Source organism: Oryza brachyantha, chromosome 9 (genome assembly GCF_000231095.2).
Source record: "Oryza brachyantha chromosome 9, ObraRS2, whole genome shotgun sequence".
Lineage (NCBI taxonomy): Eukaryota > Viridiplantae > Streptophyta > Magnoliopsida > Poales > Poaceae > Oryza > Oryza brachyantha.
In genome coordinates, this window is record NC_023171.2 from 9646139 (window position 1) to 9660077 (window position 13939).

Genomic DNA, 13939 nt, shown 5'->3' on the forward strand with positions numbered 1-13939 from the left:
GGAGTTTTATTTATTTGGAGGAATTGAACTATCTCTTTTGAAAATCTTGCCCCACTGTCGTGTTCTCGTGAGGATCCGAAAGGGTACGTAGCGAGCCAACTCATTTCGAGCAGGAGTGATGATTTGAAGCTTTTAGTTTCTGTGTGTTTGAAAAGCTGTCAGAATTTAAGATGAATTTCCACAAGTGCGGTTCTGTTTTTGACCAGGCTAAGAGCAGGGACGATAACATGTTATAAGCCAGTTTTAAGCATATTTTAAAAAGAAGAGAGAAAAGAGGTGGACTACTAATTTATAGTCAGCTGCACACGGGTTGCAAGATAAAAATATATGTATGCATGTAGGACCATATATTGATGTTTTGTAGGTAACTATTATATGAATTGACTATTAGATTGACTATAGATGAATTAGAGCTAGTAGTTGACTGTACTATTGAACTTGCTCTAAAGAATATTAACGACATTATTCTCATTTCATTGGATATCAAATTGAAAATTTTCTTTTTCGATATTTGGGTATTCCAATTCACTTTAGGGAGAAACGATCAAATAAGGATTGGAACGTGAAAGAGGGAAGAATTACCGAAAAGAAGTTAAGCAATTGGGAAGGAAAAATATGTCAGTAGGTGGGAGACTGGTTATGATAAACTCAGTTTTAACGAGTCTTATCATGTTTATGATTTTTTTTCGAAGTTCCTATAGAAGCACTTTGAAAAAAAATGATTGTTACAGTTTTTTTTGGGGGGGAAAGTGGCAACAATAAAAAATACACTGTTTTGTCTAAATGGGGCGTCATTTGTCAACTGAAGGATCAAGAGGGACTTGGTATAAAGAATATAGATATAGAAAATCAATGTCTTTTAAGTAAATGGTTATTTAAGTTAGTAAATGAGGATGGTATATGACAAAAGTTTCTTAGAAGAAAATATATTAAGAATTAGGCAATAACGTGTGTTAAAAAGAAACTAGGTTATTCTTATTTTTGGTCAGGGCTTATGAAAGTTAAAGACAAGTATTTTTGATGTTAACAATAAACATGTCAGATTTCGGGAGGATAAGTGACTTGGTATTCTTCTTGCTTCGTTATATAACATTGTTTGCAAAAAAAAAAAAATGCTTTGGTAGCAACTATATGAATTCGATGTCTCTAAATATTCCTTTTAGAACAGCTTTAGTATCGCATAATCTCATGTCATGGGGTATAATTTGGTCGCTAAGCTTGTGTATGTCAGTCTAAATGAGGATGAACATTAATTTCTTTTTGTTCGATCGGTGTATTCACCGTTGATTAATAATTGGTTATATAGGGAGAAACAAGTTGTTGTGGAAAGCCAAAGTGCATTTGAAAATTAAAATTTTCTTGTGGTACTTGTCCAAAGGCATTATTTTAACAAAAGATAATTTGGCAAAAAGGAAATGGAATGTTAGTATATATGAAATGATGAAACTATTATTAACTTTTTCATATATTACTCCCGTCCCATACTAAGTGCAGCTCTGTAGTACCCTAGTAAGTACAACTCTGTCATTCAATTTGCGATGGAGGTAGTAGCTTTTTTTTTTTTTGGAGAATGGTTTTTATCTCTTTGTAGTTGAATCCACCCCAAGTACTTCACATAGTTGGATTGGTTGACCGGTGTTATTTTGAACCAAAAATAATAATAATGCTAGTAGGAGCATTTTCTTTATGTTGTATTCTTTGACTTACTATAGGAATGATGCGGTGTTTAGCAAAACTTTAATTAAAACATATTTGCAGGTAATCTTTGGAGCGGCTTACTGGTTAAGATTTTGGGCTCAGTTGCAAAGGTGCGATGATGATAAAGAGCACATCATGCAGAAGTCTAGAAGTTAATGTCACGTAGATTTTCATCAAATTTTGATAGAGATTTACTAATAGGTTATCCAATAAATGATGTATCTCTATATATCTTTGTCCGGTGATTACTGATTAATAGTTGATCTTTCAAGCTTTGTGGGGGTAAGAGCAAGAGTGTGATGCAAAGTTTGTAATAATTGCTTGCAATTTCTTTTTAAATAAAGCCCGGGTGATTTCATCCATTATAAAAAAAATAATGTGTAAAATATTTACTTTAGAAGCATGTAGTAATTTCATGTTCCTTGAAAAAAATATCTAGATGTATCAAAATTTTAGTGTACAATTTTGATACATTTAGATACTTAATGCCTTGAGTTTTTACATTAAAAATTCCGTACATCTAGTTATATTCTCAACTATGATAAAAGCGACTCATGCAAAATACTACTCCTATTCTAAAATATAAGCATTTCTTAATTAGTTTGTTAGCAAAGATTAAGGTGAGTTAAAATATTCTCTTAAATTCTCTTATAATCACTTCAAGTTAATTTTTAATTTTTAAATTGATTAGGTTTCCTTTTGAAGGTTAATCAATAAAGTAATACCTATATTGTGGTAGTAATTATTTATATATATAGTTTAAACAAGGTAGAAATTCTCACTATGGAAATTAAACATTTCCAATCGAAACTTAAGAAACTCCCACTGGACTTTAAAAAACAAACAACAAACATATTTATCTTAGAACATACGGTGCAGCAGTGGAAGTTGCTTCTTTCTTCAGATCGTGAAGTGTTATAGAACGGGAGTAAGCAGCTAGCTAGAGAACCCCGTGGGCTGCGTGTACGCTGGTGTGCCTCAATTTTCCTTTTTCACTTTTGCTATTGATCGAACTTTTGATTTTTTTTCTTCTGTCAAACATACGTGCAATATGGAGGTGGGGGTGTGTTTGGAATTTTTGACTAGCATATATGTCTTTAGATTATCATCCAACAAAAATGACCGGATTTAATTGATGGAATTAAAATTTTCAAATATTTGATCGCTGATCCTTTTTTTTTTCTTTTTCGCCGTGTGCCCAACCGCGTGCGTGCATGTTTCCCCTATGTTCGCCACATACCTACCTGCAGTTGTGTGCGCGTGTGTGGTATCGGTCGCCGTCCCGTTTAAAACCCCGATCGCGTGGTATCCTACCATGGGCAGGCAGGCCCATTAACTCCATCTGGTTGGACAGCCGCGCCGGTGGCGGATAGCCCGACGGACGCACCCAGCCGGCCGGGACGCCCGACGGACGGATGGATCCTCGCTGATTCGCGTCAACCTCTCGCTGCCCGAATTGGACTCTTACCTTCCCCGCCGCTGCAAGCCTAGCTAGCTCGCTAGCTAGTTTTTCACGTATATAAGCATGCGGAGGCGCAGCGCGCATGACCAGCCGCGTTGGGTGCAACCATCTTCTTCTTCTTCACTCCCCCTCACGGCTCCCCCTCTCCGCGGCCGGCCACTTCTCGATCCCGGCCAGCTGAGACTCAGATCATCGATCAGCTCGATCGATCGGGTGTGAGAGGAATTAATTGGAGAATCGATCGGAAGAAGGTATACAGAGCCAGCTGATAGGTTGCGCTCATGGGTGCGGCATTCTTGTCGTCGTGGCCCTGGGATAACCTTGGAGCATACAAGGTAGAGAGAGATCGATCGACCTCTGAATTTGTTGTTGCACTGCATGGGTTGCTGGCCTTGGTTTGGTTTGCTCGTCGCCGGCGTTGATGGGTGTTGTGTTGCGTGTAGTATGTGCTGTACGCGCCGCTGGTCGGGAAGGCGGTGGCGGGGCGGGCGTGGGAGCGGGCGAGCCCCGACCACTGGCTGCTGCTGCTGCTCGTCCTCTTCGGCGTTAGGGCCCTCACCTACCAGCTGTGGAGCTCCTTCAGCAACATGCTCTTCGCCACCCGCCGCCGCCGCATCGTCCGCGACGGCGTCGACTTCGATCAGATCGATAAGGAGTGGAACTGGTACGCGCGCGCGCACGGCCGGTCACTCGCTCGCTCGCCGGTGCAAGCTAGCTAGCTGGTTTTCGCCGAGCCGTCGATCGATCGATCGAGGTGCTCAGTGCTATGTGTAACGTTGGATTTTTGCAGGGACAACTTCTTGATACTGCAGGTGCACATGGCGGCGGCGGCGTTCTACGCCTTCCCGTCGCTGCGGCACCTCCCGCCCTGGGACGCCAGGGGCCTCGCCGTCGCGGCGCTGCTCCACGTCGTCGCCACCGAGCCCCTGTTCTACGTCGCGCACAGGGCGTTCCACCGCGGCCACCTCTTCTCCTGCTACCACTCGCTCCACCACTCCGTCAAGGTGCCCCAGCCATTCACAGGTAGGTAAAGCAAGCCTCGACCGACGAACCGGTCCACCACCGGCCTGACCTCGTCGTCGTTCAGAGCCCACGCCGGTGTCCGTACGTCGATCGTTCGATCACTAACCGCCGGTGCGTGCGTGCGTGTCGCGCGGTGCAGCCGGGCTTGCGACGCCGCTGGAGCATCTGGTGCTGGGGGCGCTCATGGCGGTGCCGCTGGCGGCCGCGTGCGCGGCGGGGCACGGCTCCGTCGGGCTGGCCTTCGCCTACGTCCTGGGCTTCGACCACCTCCGCGCCATGGGCCACTGCAACGTCGAGGTGTTCCCCGGCGGCCTCTTCCAGGCGCTCCCCGTCCTCAGATACCTTATCTACACCCCAACGTACGTATAATCCATTTTTTTTTCTTCAAATTTTAACACAGCTTCAAAAATCCATGCTCAAAATTCTGATAAAAAATAACTAAAACGCACATGAACAGCATAGATCATGTCTCCGACCAACAGCATGTACTGCTCACTCTACCTGAAAAATATTCCAGCTAGACATGGAGCGATTCTGAACCAGACCAAAGCAACCCGTAGCGCTGTACTTGCCACACAACAACAAAAACGAAAAGGCACGAGCCAAACTCGATCGATCTCACTAAAAACAGGCCAGCTTAATTAAGCTTCTCCACTGCTCTAAATAATTCTTGCCCGGCTAAGCGACCACCCTAACCACTTCACTGCTCCATCAATCTGTTCTGAGACCTCCTCCCTTCGATCCCCATCCAATCGGGTAATACGCAATTAGCGACCATTAATTGCATTGGATGTAGCTAGCTAGCCTCGCCTTTTTTTCGCATTCTCTCACGCATCAATCGATCGATCGGTCTAATTCGCTCTTGATCATTGGTTCTCCCGTACGCACGCGTGCGTGGCTGCAGGTACCACACGATCCACCACACCAAGAGGGAGGCCAACTTCTGCCTGTTCATGCCGCTGTTCGATCTCATCGGTGGCACCCTCGACGCCCAGTCCTGGGAGGCGCAGAGGAAGACAAGCGCAGGTACGCCCGCACGCACATCAAATTAATCGAATCAGATTTTTTTGATTAAGATCATCCACGAGAGTAATGTGGATTATCGATGGAGGTCACTAGATACGATGGTCCATCGATCTATGTGAGATATGCATATGTCACCGACCTTAATTAAATTTCACATGCCGCTTGCTGTGTCGATTGCGTGAGTGACGCATGGACGGCAGCTAGCTAGCTACCTGCCGTTCAGGGAGTGCTCCATTAATTCGATCCAAGTGTTTGCAGAAAGAAAGCAAGAGATATTAGTTTGTTGCTCCTACATTGCACATGCAACATGCGTTTCCTCAGACAAAACCGCATGCTGTTAAGCTCGAATTAGCAAGCTATGGTATGCGTAGCGCATACACAATTAGTAGTCCTAGTCGTTTCACTCACATCAATATATATACTTCCCCCATTTCCAATACAAAGACTTTGACCAACGGCCACCTAATATTAATATATACATTTTTAAAGCTTAATTCCACATTATAATTTTGTCAATGATGATGGCAGATTGGCAGCAAATTAGGCAAGCCCTGTTGCATAAACATTAATGTGTGAGAGAGGTTGTGCATGCCGGTGTTGGCGTGGGGCAAATTAGTGTATCCGTCCTGAGAGGACAGGTACCCTCCCGGGAGTTCGGTCCTGCGCTGCACGGTCACCGTAACCATATATACCTGCTAATGCGTATACGTACAGCGACCCCGACCGCGACATGCCATCCGCCCACGCAATTCCGCGGTTAAACACCCCTCTGTTTATACTTATAAATCCAAATTTAAATTTTAAATATTAAATTAAGAATTGAGTTTAGAGTTTTTTCATTGTAATTTATTTTACCATTAAGGACACATATATAAAAAATTAATATATATAAATTATTTTTAGTTTGAGAGTATATCTTTGGAAAGCTAAACAATAACCCGCAAGACTTCAATGAGCTGTTCACGTTCTAGCCGCCGTGTCGTCGTCGTCGTCTCCGGCCATGCTATACCAGCTATAGTGCCACTGCTTTATAGCTTAATTTATACTACCATGCCGCGCGTTGTCGCCGCCGCTGCGCGCGACGCTGGTGGTGGTGGTGCACGGGCAAATGAGATTGGAGACGAACAGTGTCATAATTTTAGATATATTTTCAGCTGTTCGATTCGCAATCAATACGTGAGATCGGTCGCTACATTATCGATAAACAGTACATGTTTAGCGTCATACTACTATAGTGCAAGTGAATCCGGATTGGGTGCAGGGGTGGACGAGGTGCCGGAGTTCGTGTTCCTGGCGCACGTGGTGGACGTGATGCAGTCGCTGCACGTGCCGTTCGTGCTGCGGACGTTCGCGTCGACGCCCTTCTCGGTGCAGCTGTTCCTGCTGCCCATGTGGCCGTTCGCCTTCCTCGTCATGCTCATGATGTGGGCCTGGTCCAAGCCCTTCGTCATCTCCTGCTACCGCCTCCGCGCCCGCCTCCACCAGATGTGGGCCGTCCCCCGCTACGGCTTCCACGTAATCATCCCTCTCTTCCCCTTCAGTTCATCCTTCTACTTACTGCTACTTCTTCACTTGCAATTAATCAATCAATCTGATATAGTACTACGACTGAATTTTTGTTTGTGTTTTTGGGGGGTTTGCGTGCAGTACTTCCTGCCGTTCGCCAAGGACGGGATCAACAAGCAGATCGAGCTCGCTATCCTCAGGGCCGACAAGATGGGCGTCAAGGTCGTCAGCCTCGCCGCTCTCAACAAGGTGAGAATTGAGATGTGTGCACATGTTCTCGCGGTCACATTTTTTTGTGTTGCGAAACGAGACGCGTGCGTGCGCTGATGATTCGCGCGGTGCGGGTGCGGGGTGCAGAACGAGGCGTTGAACGGTGGCGGGACGCTGTTCGTGAACAAACACCCGGGGCTCCGCGTGCGCGTCGTCCACGGCAACACGCTGACGGCGGCGGTGATCCTCAACGAGATACCGGAGGGCACCACCGAGGTGTTCATGACCGGCGCCACCTCCAAGCTCGGCCGCGCCATCGCGCTCTACCTCTGCAGGAAGAAAGTCCGCGTCATGGTACGTCGTCATTATTCAAACCACCACCTCCACCGACGTACCGTTGATGTGCGTGACTGATGGCGACCGATCGATCGACGTGATGCTCCGGCCGTCGCCGCCATGGCGTGTGTTTGTTTGTGTTCGTGCAGATGATGACGCTGTCGACGGAGAGGTTCCAGAAGATACAGAGGGAGGCGGCGCCGGAGCACCAGCAGTACCTGGTGCAGGTGACCAAGTACCGGTCGGCGCAGCACTGCAAGACGTGGATCGTCGGCAAGTGGCTGTCGCCGCGGGAGCAGCGGTGGGCGCCGCCGGGGACGCACTTCCACCAGTTCGTCGTCCCTCCCATCCTCGGCTTCCGCCGCGACTGCACCTACGGCAAGCTCGCCGCCATGCAGCTCCCCAAGGACGTCCAGGGCCTCGGCGCCTGCGAGGTACGTATATATAGTACTGTGACTACTGTCATCGCCGCCGTCGGTCGTCTTCCTTTCCTCCGGCGTGTGCCGCCGCCGCCGTCGGTCGGCCGCCGCATGCATGCTGACCCGCCTGACCCCTCTGATCGATCTTGCTTTTTTTGGCGCGCGCGCATGGCAGTACTCGCTGGAGCGGGGGGTGGTGCACGCCTGCCACGCCGGCGGCGTGGTGCACTTCCTTGAAGGGTACACGCACCACGAGGTGGGCGCCATCGACGTCGACCGCATCGACGTCGTCTGGGAGGCGGCGCTCAGGCACGGCCTCCGGCCCGTCTGATCGATCCAACGGCCGGCTCGTCGTCGTCGTTCTCTTTAGATCTCCTCTACATTTTTCAAGTTTATTAAACACATGCATCGTCGTCGTCGTGGTCAACTGGTCATCGATCGCCATCAAATCAATCTCGTGTGGTTCCCAGCGAATTCAATTTGCTACCACCAGCTTTCCCCCAGCACCGTGTTTTGATTTGTTTACACGTATATGTATACTCATTATATTGATATATTTATATACTTTTCATGGAGGGCTACGATTTGGTGTTGGCTACATAAAGAGATAGATGAGCTGTATGAAACGTGTAGATATATGTATAATATATACACAAGATGAGAAGTATTATAAGTTTCAGAAAAGTGAAAGTATTATATATACATCACATCTGCATTTGATTTCGTGATGTATCGCGTGACAACACACCTTCATAGTAGTATTTGCTGGTTTTGTGGTTGGGACTGTTCCTAAAATGGAGCTGTTTAATTGGCAATTTGTTTCACACAAAAATAAAGGAAAATACCGATCAACCGTTAGACGGCGGAGACCGGGAGCAGCCAACGGCGGCAGCGATGACGACGGCGACGATTCAATAACTTTTGGGTGGTATTAACCGAGTATCAGTTACCGTACTGATATCACCTGGTATTGGTGCAGTATCAAATTAATCTCATGTTTGATATCTCGTCGAAATCATTCCGTTCCAATATCAGATCTGATACTGTATCATCAAAATCATCTCGTTTTCATTATCAGATTTGATACCGATAATGTATCGTGTTTGAGGGAAATTTAACTATTTGTCACTGTTAGATTTACAACCTCTTCACATACCACTTCTGTGTTTGCTCTTATGTCACTGTAGAGAATTTAGTTCCTAATATTTTGCCATTTTTGCAGAGTTGGCACACTACATCAGCGCCAGCGTGGAAAGGAAAAAGAAGATCCCCATCTCTCAGTCCGGCCGCCGTCCGTGCGAGAGAAGAGACGTCGCCGTCAGCCGTCTGGCCGCTCACGAGCGCTGGGTGCTCGCCGCCGACGCCGAAGCCACGGGGACCAGACCCGCCGCCAGTGCGAGAGGAGGGCGGCGGCGACGGCGCGTCGCCGCCTGCCGGCCGACCGCCCACGAGCTCGAAGTGCTCGCTGCCGATGCCGCGCCAGGCCGACTGCCGCCTGTCCACGGACCGGACCCGCCGCCGTGAGAGGAGAGTGACGTCGACACGTCGCCGCCTGCTGCCAAAGCCACGTCGTGCCGTCTGCCGCCCATCCCGTCGGCATGAGAGGAGTGCGTAGACATGCAGCTTTATACTACTCGTACGTACGGGACCGTGGTCGTCGTCGCCCCCAGGTCCGGAATAATAGCGGAGGCACGGCGTGCTGCTGCTGCTGCCACCTCCTTTCGCTTCACACCCCTCCCGTGTCAACGCACGTCGGCAAAGAAAAGAGCTTCGCTTCAATTCTTCCATCCACGCGACAAGAGCAAGAGCTCGACGAGCTAACGAGGTATTGCTAGCAGCTGCCAATTCGATCTTTCTCTTCTCCTCCAGCACGTACGTGTTATCCAGAATCCTCCAGCACATACGTGCCCTCTCCATGCTGGGGGACCTCCAGGACGACGTGCTGGAGCGCGTCTTGGCACGGCTCCCGCTGGCCAGCTTCTTCCGCCTCTGCGCCGTCTGTTGCACCTGGCGCACGGCTACGGACGCGCCCCGTCGCGGGACCCCCGGTTCCTCATGCTCCCCGAGTTCAGCCGCCCCCCCGCCGCTCGCCTTCGACGCCGCCGAGCGCTCCTAGAACCCCTGCCGCGCCGCGGCTGTGCCGGTGGCTTCGTCGGGTGGACTCGTCCTCTACAACGAGCAGGCGACGGGCGAGCTCTTCGTCAGTAACCAGCTCAACGGCACCTCCCGCGCTCTCCCCGCGCCGCCGCAAGGCGCCCACGGCACGAAGCTCTCGTTGCCACTTTTTCATTTTTTATAGGGGTGCTATTATCATTTTGCATGCCCTCTCCACGGTGGCGCACTGATGTAGCGTGCCAACTCAGCAAAACTAGCAAAAAAAAAAAAAGAGCTAACTTCTCTCCAGTGGTATATTTATAAAAGCAAACGCAAAAATGATATTTGAAGAGTATGCAAACGTACCAGTGGTAAATAGTTAAATTTTCCCATGTTTAATACCTTGTCGGAATCATCTCATTACAAAACGAGATAACATATTGTACAGCCCAAAAATAAAACCTTGAATTTCAGACATATTTGGCTACCTCATATGTGATATGTACTTGCCATGGAGTTGTTATGTGGCTATCAAAACTGCAACAGAGAGATAAGTTTACGAGGGGGTGCATCAGTTAAGGCGGAGAGAGTTTCAAGCCATTTATCTGGGCTGTATGGGCCTAATCCTTCTTCTGGATCACCCAACCATCATCTCTATGTTTGGGGCCGCGAGAATTCCGATTCTCAGAGGAGCACGCGAAGGCCCGTCCCATTTGCAACCCCACGGCTACCCCCGACGCCGGGCGGAGCTCGCCTCCGCCGCGCCACCCACACCGCCCCGGCGCTCGACCACCGCCGGTGCCGCGGCCGCCGCGTTCGATGACTTTCCGGGGGAGCCCGGCTCGGCTCGACTCGGCTCCGCCTCCTCCCCGCCACTGCCCCCACCCCTCGATGATGGCGCGCCGCTTGGGAGTCAGTCCGACGCCTCTCTGCGGCGGCGCTCCCCTACGGTTCGCACCCCCTCCGTGCTCCTCCCCGCTCTCCCTCTCCCGCCAAGCAGCTCCCTGCTTGTGGTGGGCTGGTAGGTAGGGCGAGCGTTTTCGTCTGTAGATTGCCTTCCGGGTGTACAGGCACGGCTCTCTCGCCCGGAAACTGAATATAAGGAAGGATTCGGGGGTTCCGTGGGGGCTTGGGTTTTGCGAGCTTACGGTCATTTCTGCAAATTATGTTTGTATCTTTTCATCCTTTTTGTAACATGGGAGTATCCGAGTATATGATTACTAAACGACCTCTACCAGTAAGTCATTTATGTTTTACGTCCTCTGATGTGCCCAAATGGGATGGCATGTAACCCAATGCCATGAATGAATCATTCGATGGCCAACCGAGATATTTGTAATTTTTATATTTTTCTGTTAAGAGCCAATACAACCTGCTGGGACTGTGTCCTATCTATTTGCATTGTCAGTAATACTTTCTTTGTGACATTGTAAAGTTCTATTTCTAGTGATTATTGGAAGCGTGAAAGTACAACAACCTAGTTTCTCAGATAGTTTCAGTATTGCTCTCTCCTTGTGATATTTGTTTGGCTCTAGTAAAACTAGATGTGTGTTTGGGGGTTAAGCACAGATAATAAGTGACATTGTCCTGTCTAACATTGTTGATATTTTACTACAGAGTACATTTTCTTGGTCCCATTGTGATTATTCTTGACATTTACCTGGTGTGACTAACAGGGATGTAGTGGTGTCAGTTAATTTTTTTGGAGTAGCATACAATGTTCCATATGAACTACCCTGTCAGTCAGACTGAAATATTAGACATATCACATGCATGCACATGGCTTAAAGCCTGACATTTGAATGTTCTCTCATTTTGCAAATGGTGGAATGGCTGTTCGTGCTGTAGAACTGTGCCTACATAATAACTATGATTTTGTGTTTTTTATCTGATTGAATGTTCTCGGTAAATTAGAAGAAAGGCACGAATCTGGGATTCTGCTTCAATCATGGGATTATATTCTAAGCAAGAAAGGTTTCTTGGTTTGTTAAATGGGTATAATCTTGTACGATTTGGTTTGCTCTATAGTTGAACTACCAGTGACTTGGGAGTGTTCTTTGTGTTCCCAGTGTCACTTCAGCTGGTATGTGCCTATGATGCATAGTGCAAATTGCAGTATCAGAGACACATGCTAACACATGGATGGGCTCCATGTGTCTCAATAAAGTCATGCAACTCCCAGGAGGTGTACCATTAAGGTACAGTGGACCTTGACATTATATACGTTGGCTGTACCTCATTTTCAGGGTACTTTCTGTAAGATTTGTCAATAATGGGCTACAGACAGTATCAGACACTTATGATTTTTAAATGTGAGGTTTAGTTTTAGATTGATAGCATGGCCTTGCCCGTTCCTACACAATGATTTTTTACACTCTACGTCCCCTTTTTTTTTTCTGAAATATCTTTTGAAGCAAGAATAACATGATAGTTTCCCTTGATATATGGTTGAGATGGCTGTATCATTTAATCTTTCTGATATTTTTCGTACTGTTTTGATAATGGAATATGATTAGTGTGTGAGCACATATAATGCATTATGGTTTTAGAACAAAAACAGGATAAAATGGTAACTATGAGATAATGCTTGTGTTGAAATGATTATCATGGTATGTTTGGGGCACATGTGAAAGCTATAATGCCATCAATTCGGTGATGCTTACATAATAACTGGGTTTGAAGATTATGCAAAAGGACCTATCATCACATATACAATTGCTCTGTTTTGTAGCTGAACTGTTATGGTCAGTGGCAGTATTTTTGCTGCAACAAGCTATATGATATGGTTTTGCCATAAACATATAATCTTACTGATTATGCCAGCTTAGTCCTAATTTCTCTTGTTTTCCTGACATGCAAGGAGTTCAGCTTTGCCAAAAGTCAGCTGTCACAGTAGATGATAAATGGATATAATTGTACTTCTACAGAGTTTGAAGTGTGCGTGCAGGTATAGTAAGGATGTTTCCCAAGATTTTAGTCATGCCTGAGCTGCTCGAGAGTTGAGAATGTTGGTTACATATATTTCACAAGCAGTTATTGCAACTTCTATGCAGTCCTCTTGTACTGCGTTGATGCCACTACTTGGATTCGGTAAGTTGTTGGGCTCCTCTAGCCTTCCTTCCTCTTGTCATTCTGTATACCCATTTATAATTTATTGAGCATTATTGAATAGTGTTGCAGGTTCCTTTCAGTCACCTGATTTTTTCAGTGATCGCATGAAGACTTTATTATTTAGCAAGTAGATAGTATTAGTAGATGCTTTTGATCTGGAAAAGGCATAATACTTGTTTCCTCGCTGACTGTTGAAAAGCTTGAAGTTTTGACACACCTGGATACTTCATAAAATCATAAGTAGCATGTAGTATGGTAAGATATTGCCTTTAAGTAACTCTGTCATCATCACTACATCATGTGTTGATGAGGCATACCAGCAAATATTCTTTCCATGGTTAAAAGGGCTGGAAAACCACAGTTCTACTAGGAGATGGACCTTGACTAACATATGATATACCATCCATTTAGTTGCACAATCAAACCTGATAAATCTTTCTTTCAGTTTTCTTGTAAGCAGCACAATACAGTATGTGCTCCAACACAGCATCAATACAGTATGTCGGAGGAAACTCTTGCCTGCACTGGAGTCTGCTAGAGATAACCTTACATGGATATTTCTTGTGTTTCTAGGCTCTTGCAGGTATGCTCTTAAGCTTTAGATCAATGTTCTTTTGAGAATAATAACTCAATTGTTCATACATCAATAAACGTTCCATTGTATATAAGATAAAACATGTAGAACTCTCCTGATTTGATAAGTTCAAAACTTGTGCAATAATTCAACTTCTTCATGGGATAGTTGAAAGGTGAAACTGAACAGCAGTTATCCACATGCTGCAGATCAAAGCTTTGCATCGTTGTTCTCATGGCGAACACCACTCATAGCAATGTCAGAAACAATGGCTGGAGGCTGGCTTCTCCAGACAAATAAACTACTGTGTGTAACCACACAATAGGAGCCACGAGCATACTACCACTACTACTTGGGGGTACAGCACGAGAGAGATGAGGCAAGAAACACCCTCCTCTTCCCTTAAATGTACAACCACAACAAATTCTGAGCTCAAGCTCCAAATCATGGATTTCAATGAACAGAAGCAGCCGAAGGTAT

General features: G+C 46.6%; 1 protein-coding gene across 1 annotated transcript; it reads left to right on the forward strand.

The window, feature by feature from the left end:
- Positions 1-3261: 3261 nt before the first annotated feature.
- On the forward strand, positions 3262-8403 carry LOC102720175 (very-long-chain aldehyde decarbonylase GL1-1). Its single transcript, XM_040527774.1, has 10 exons — positions 3262-3495; positions 3604-3824; positions 3951-4183; positions 4323-4542; positions 5088-5209; positions 6471-6724; positions 6857-6964; positions 7073-7279; positions 7411-7695; positions 7856-8403. Exons 1-10 carry the CDS (start codon positions 3442-3444, stop codon positions 8009-8011), a joined length of 1860 nt encoding a protein of 619 aa, XP_040383708.1. The 5' UTR covers positions 3262-3441; the 3' UTR covers positions 8012-8403.
- The last annotated feature ends 5536 nt before the right edge of the window (positions 8404-13939 follow it).

Excerpts from the sequence above, each read along its gene's own strand:
- LOC102720175 (XM_040527774.1), top strand. The coding sequence starts at position 3,442 with ATGGGTGCGGCATTCTTGTCGTCGTGGCCCTGGGATAACCTTGGAGCA. Across the intron at positions 6,965-7,072 it reads GCCTCGCCGCTCTCAACAAG|AACGAGGCGTTGAACGGTGG; the intron begins GTGAGAATTGAG and ends TGCGGGGTGCAG. Across the intron at positions 7,280-7,410 it reads GGAAGAAAGTCCGCGTCATG|ATGATGACGCTGTCGACGGA; the intron begins GTACGTCGTCAT and ends GTGTTCGTGCAG.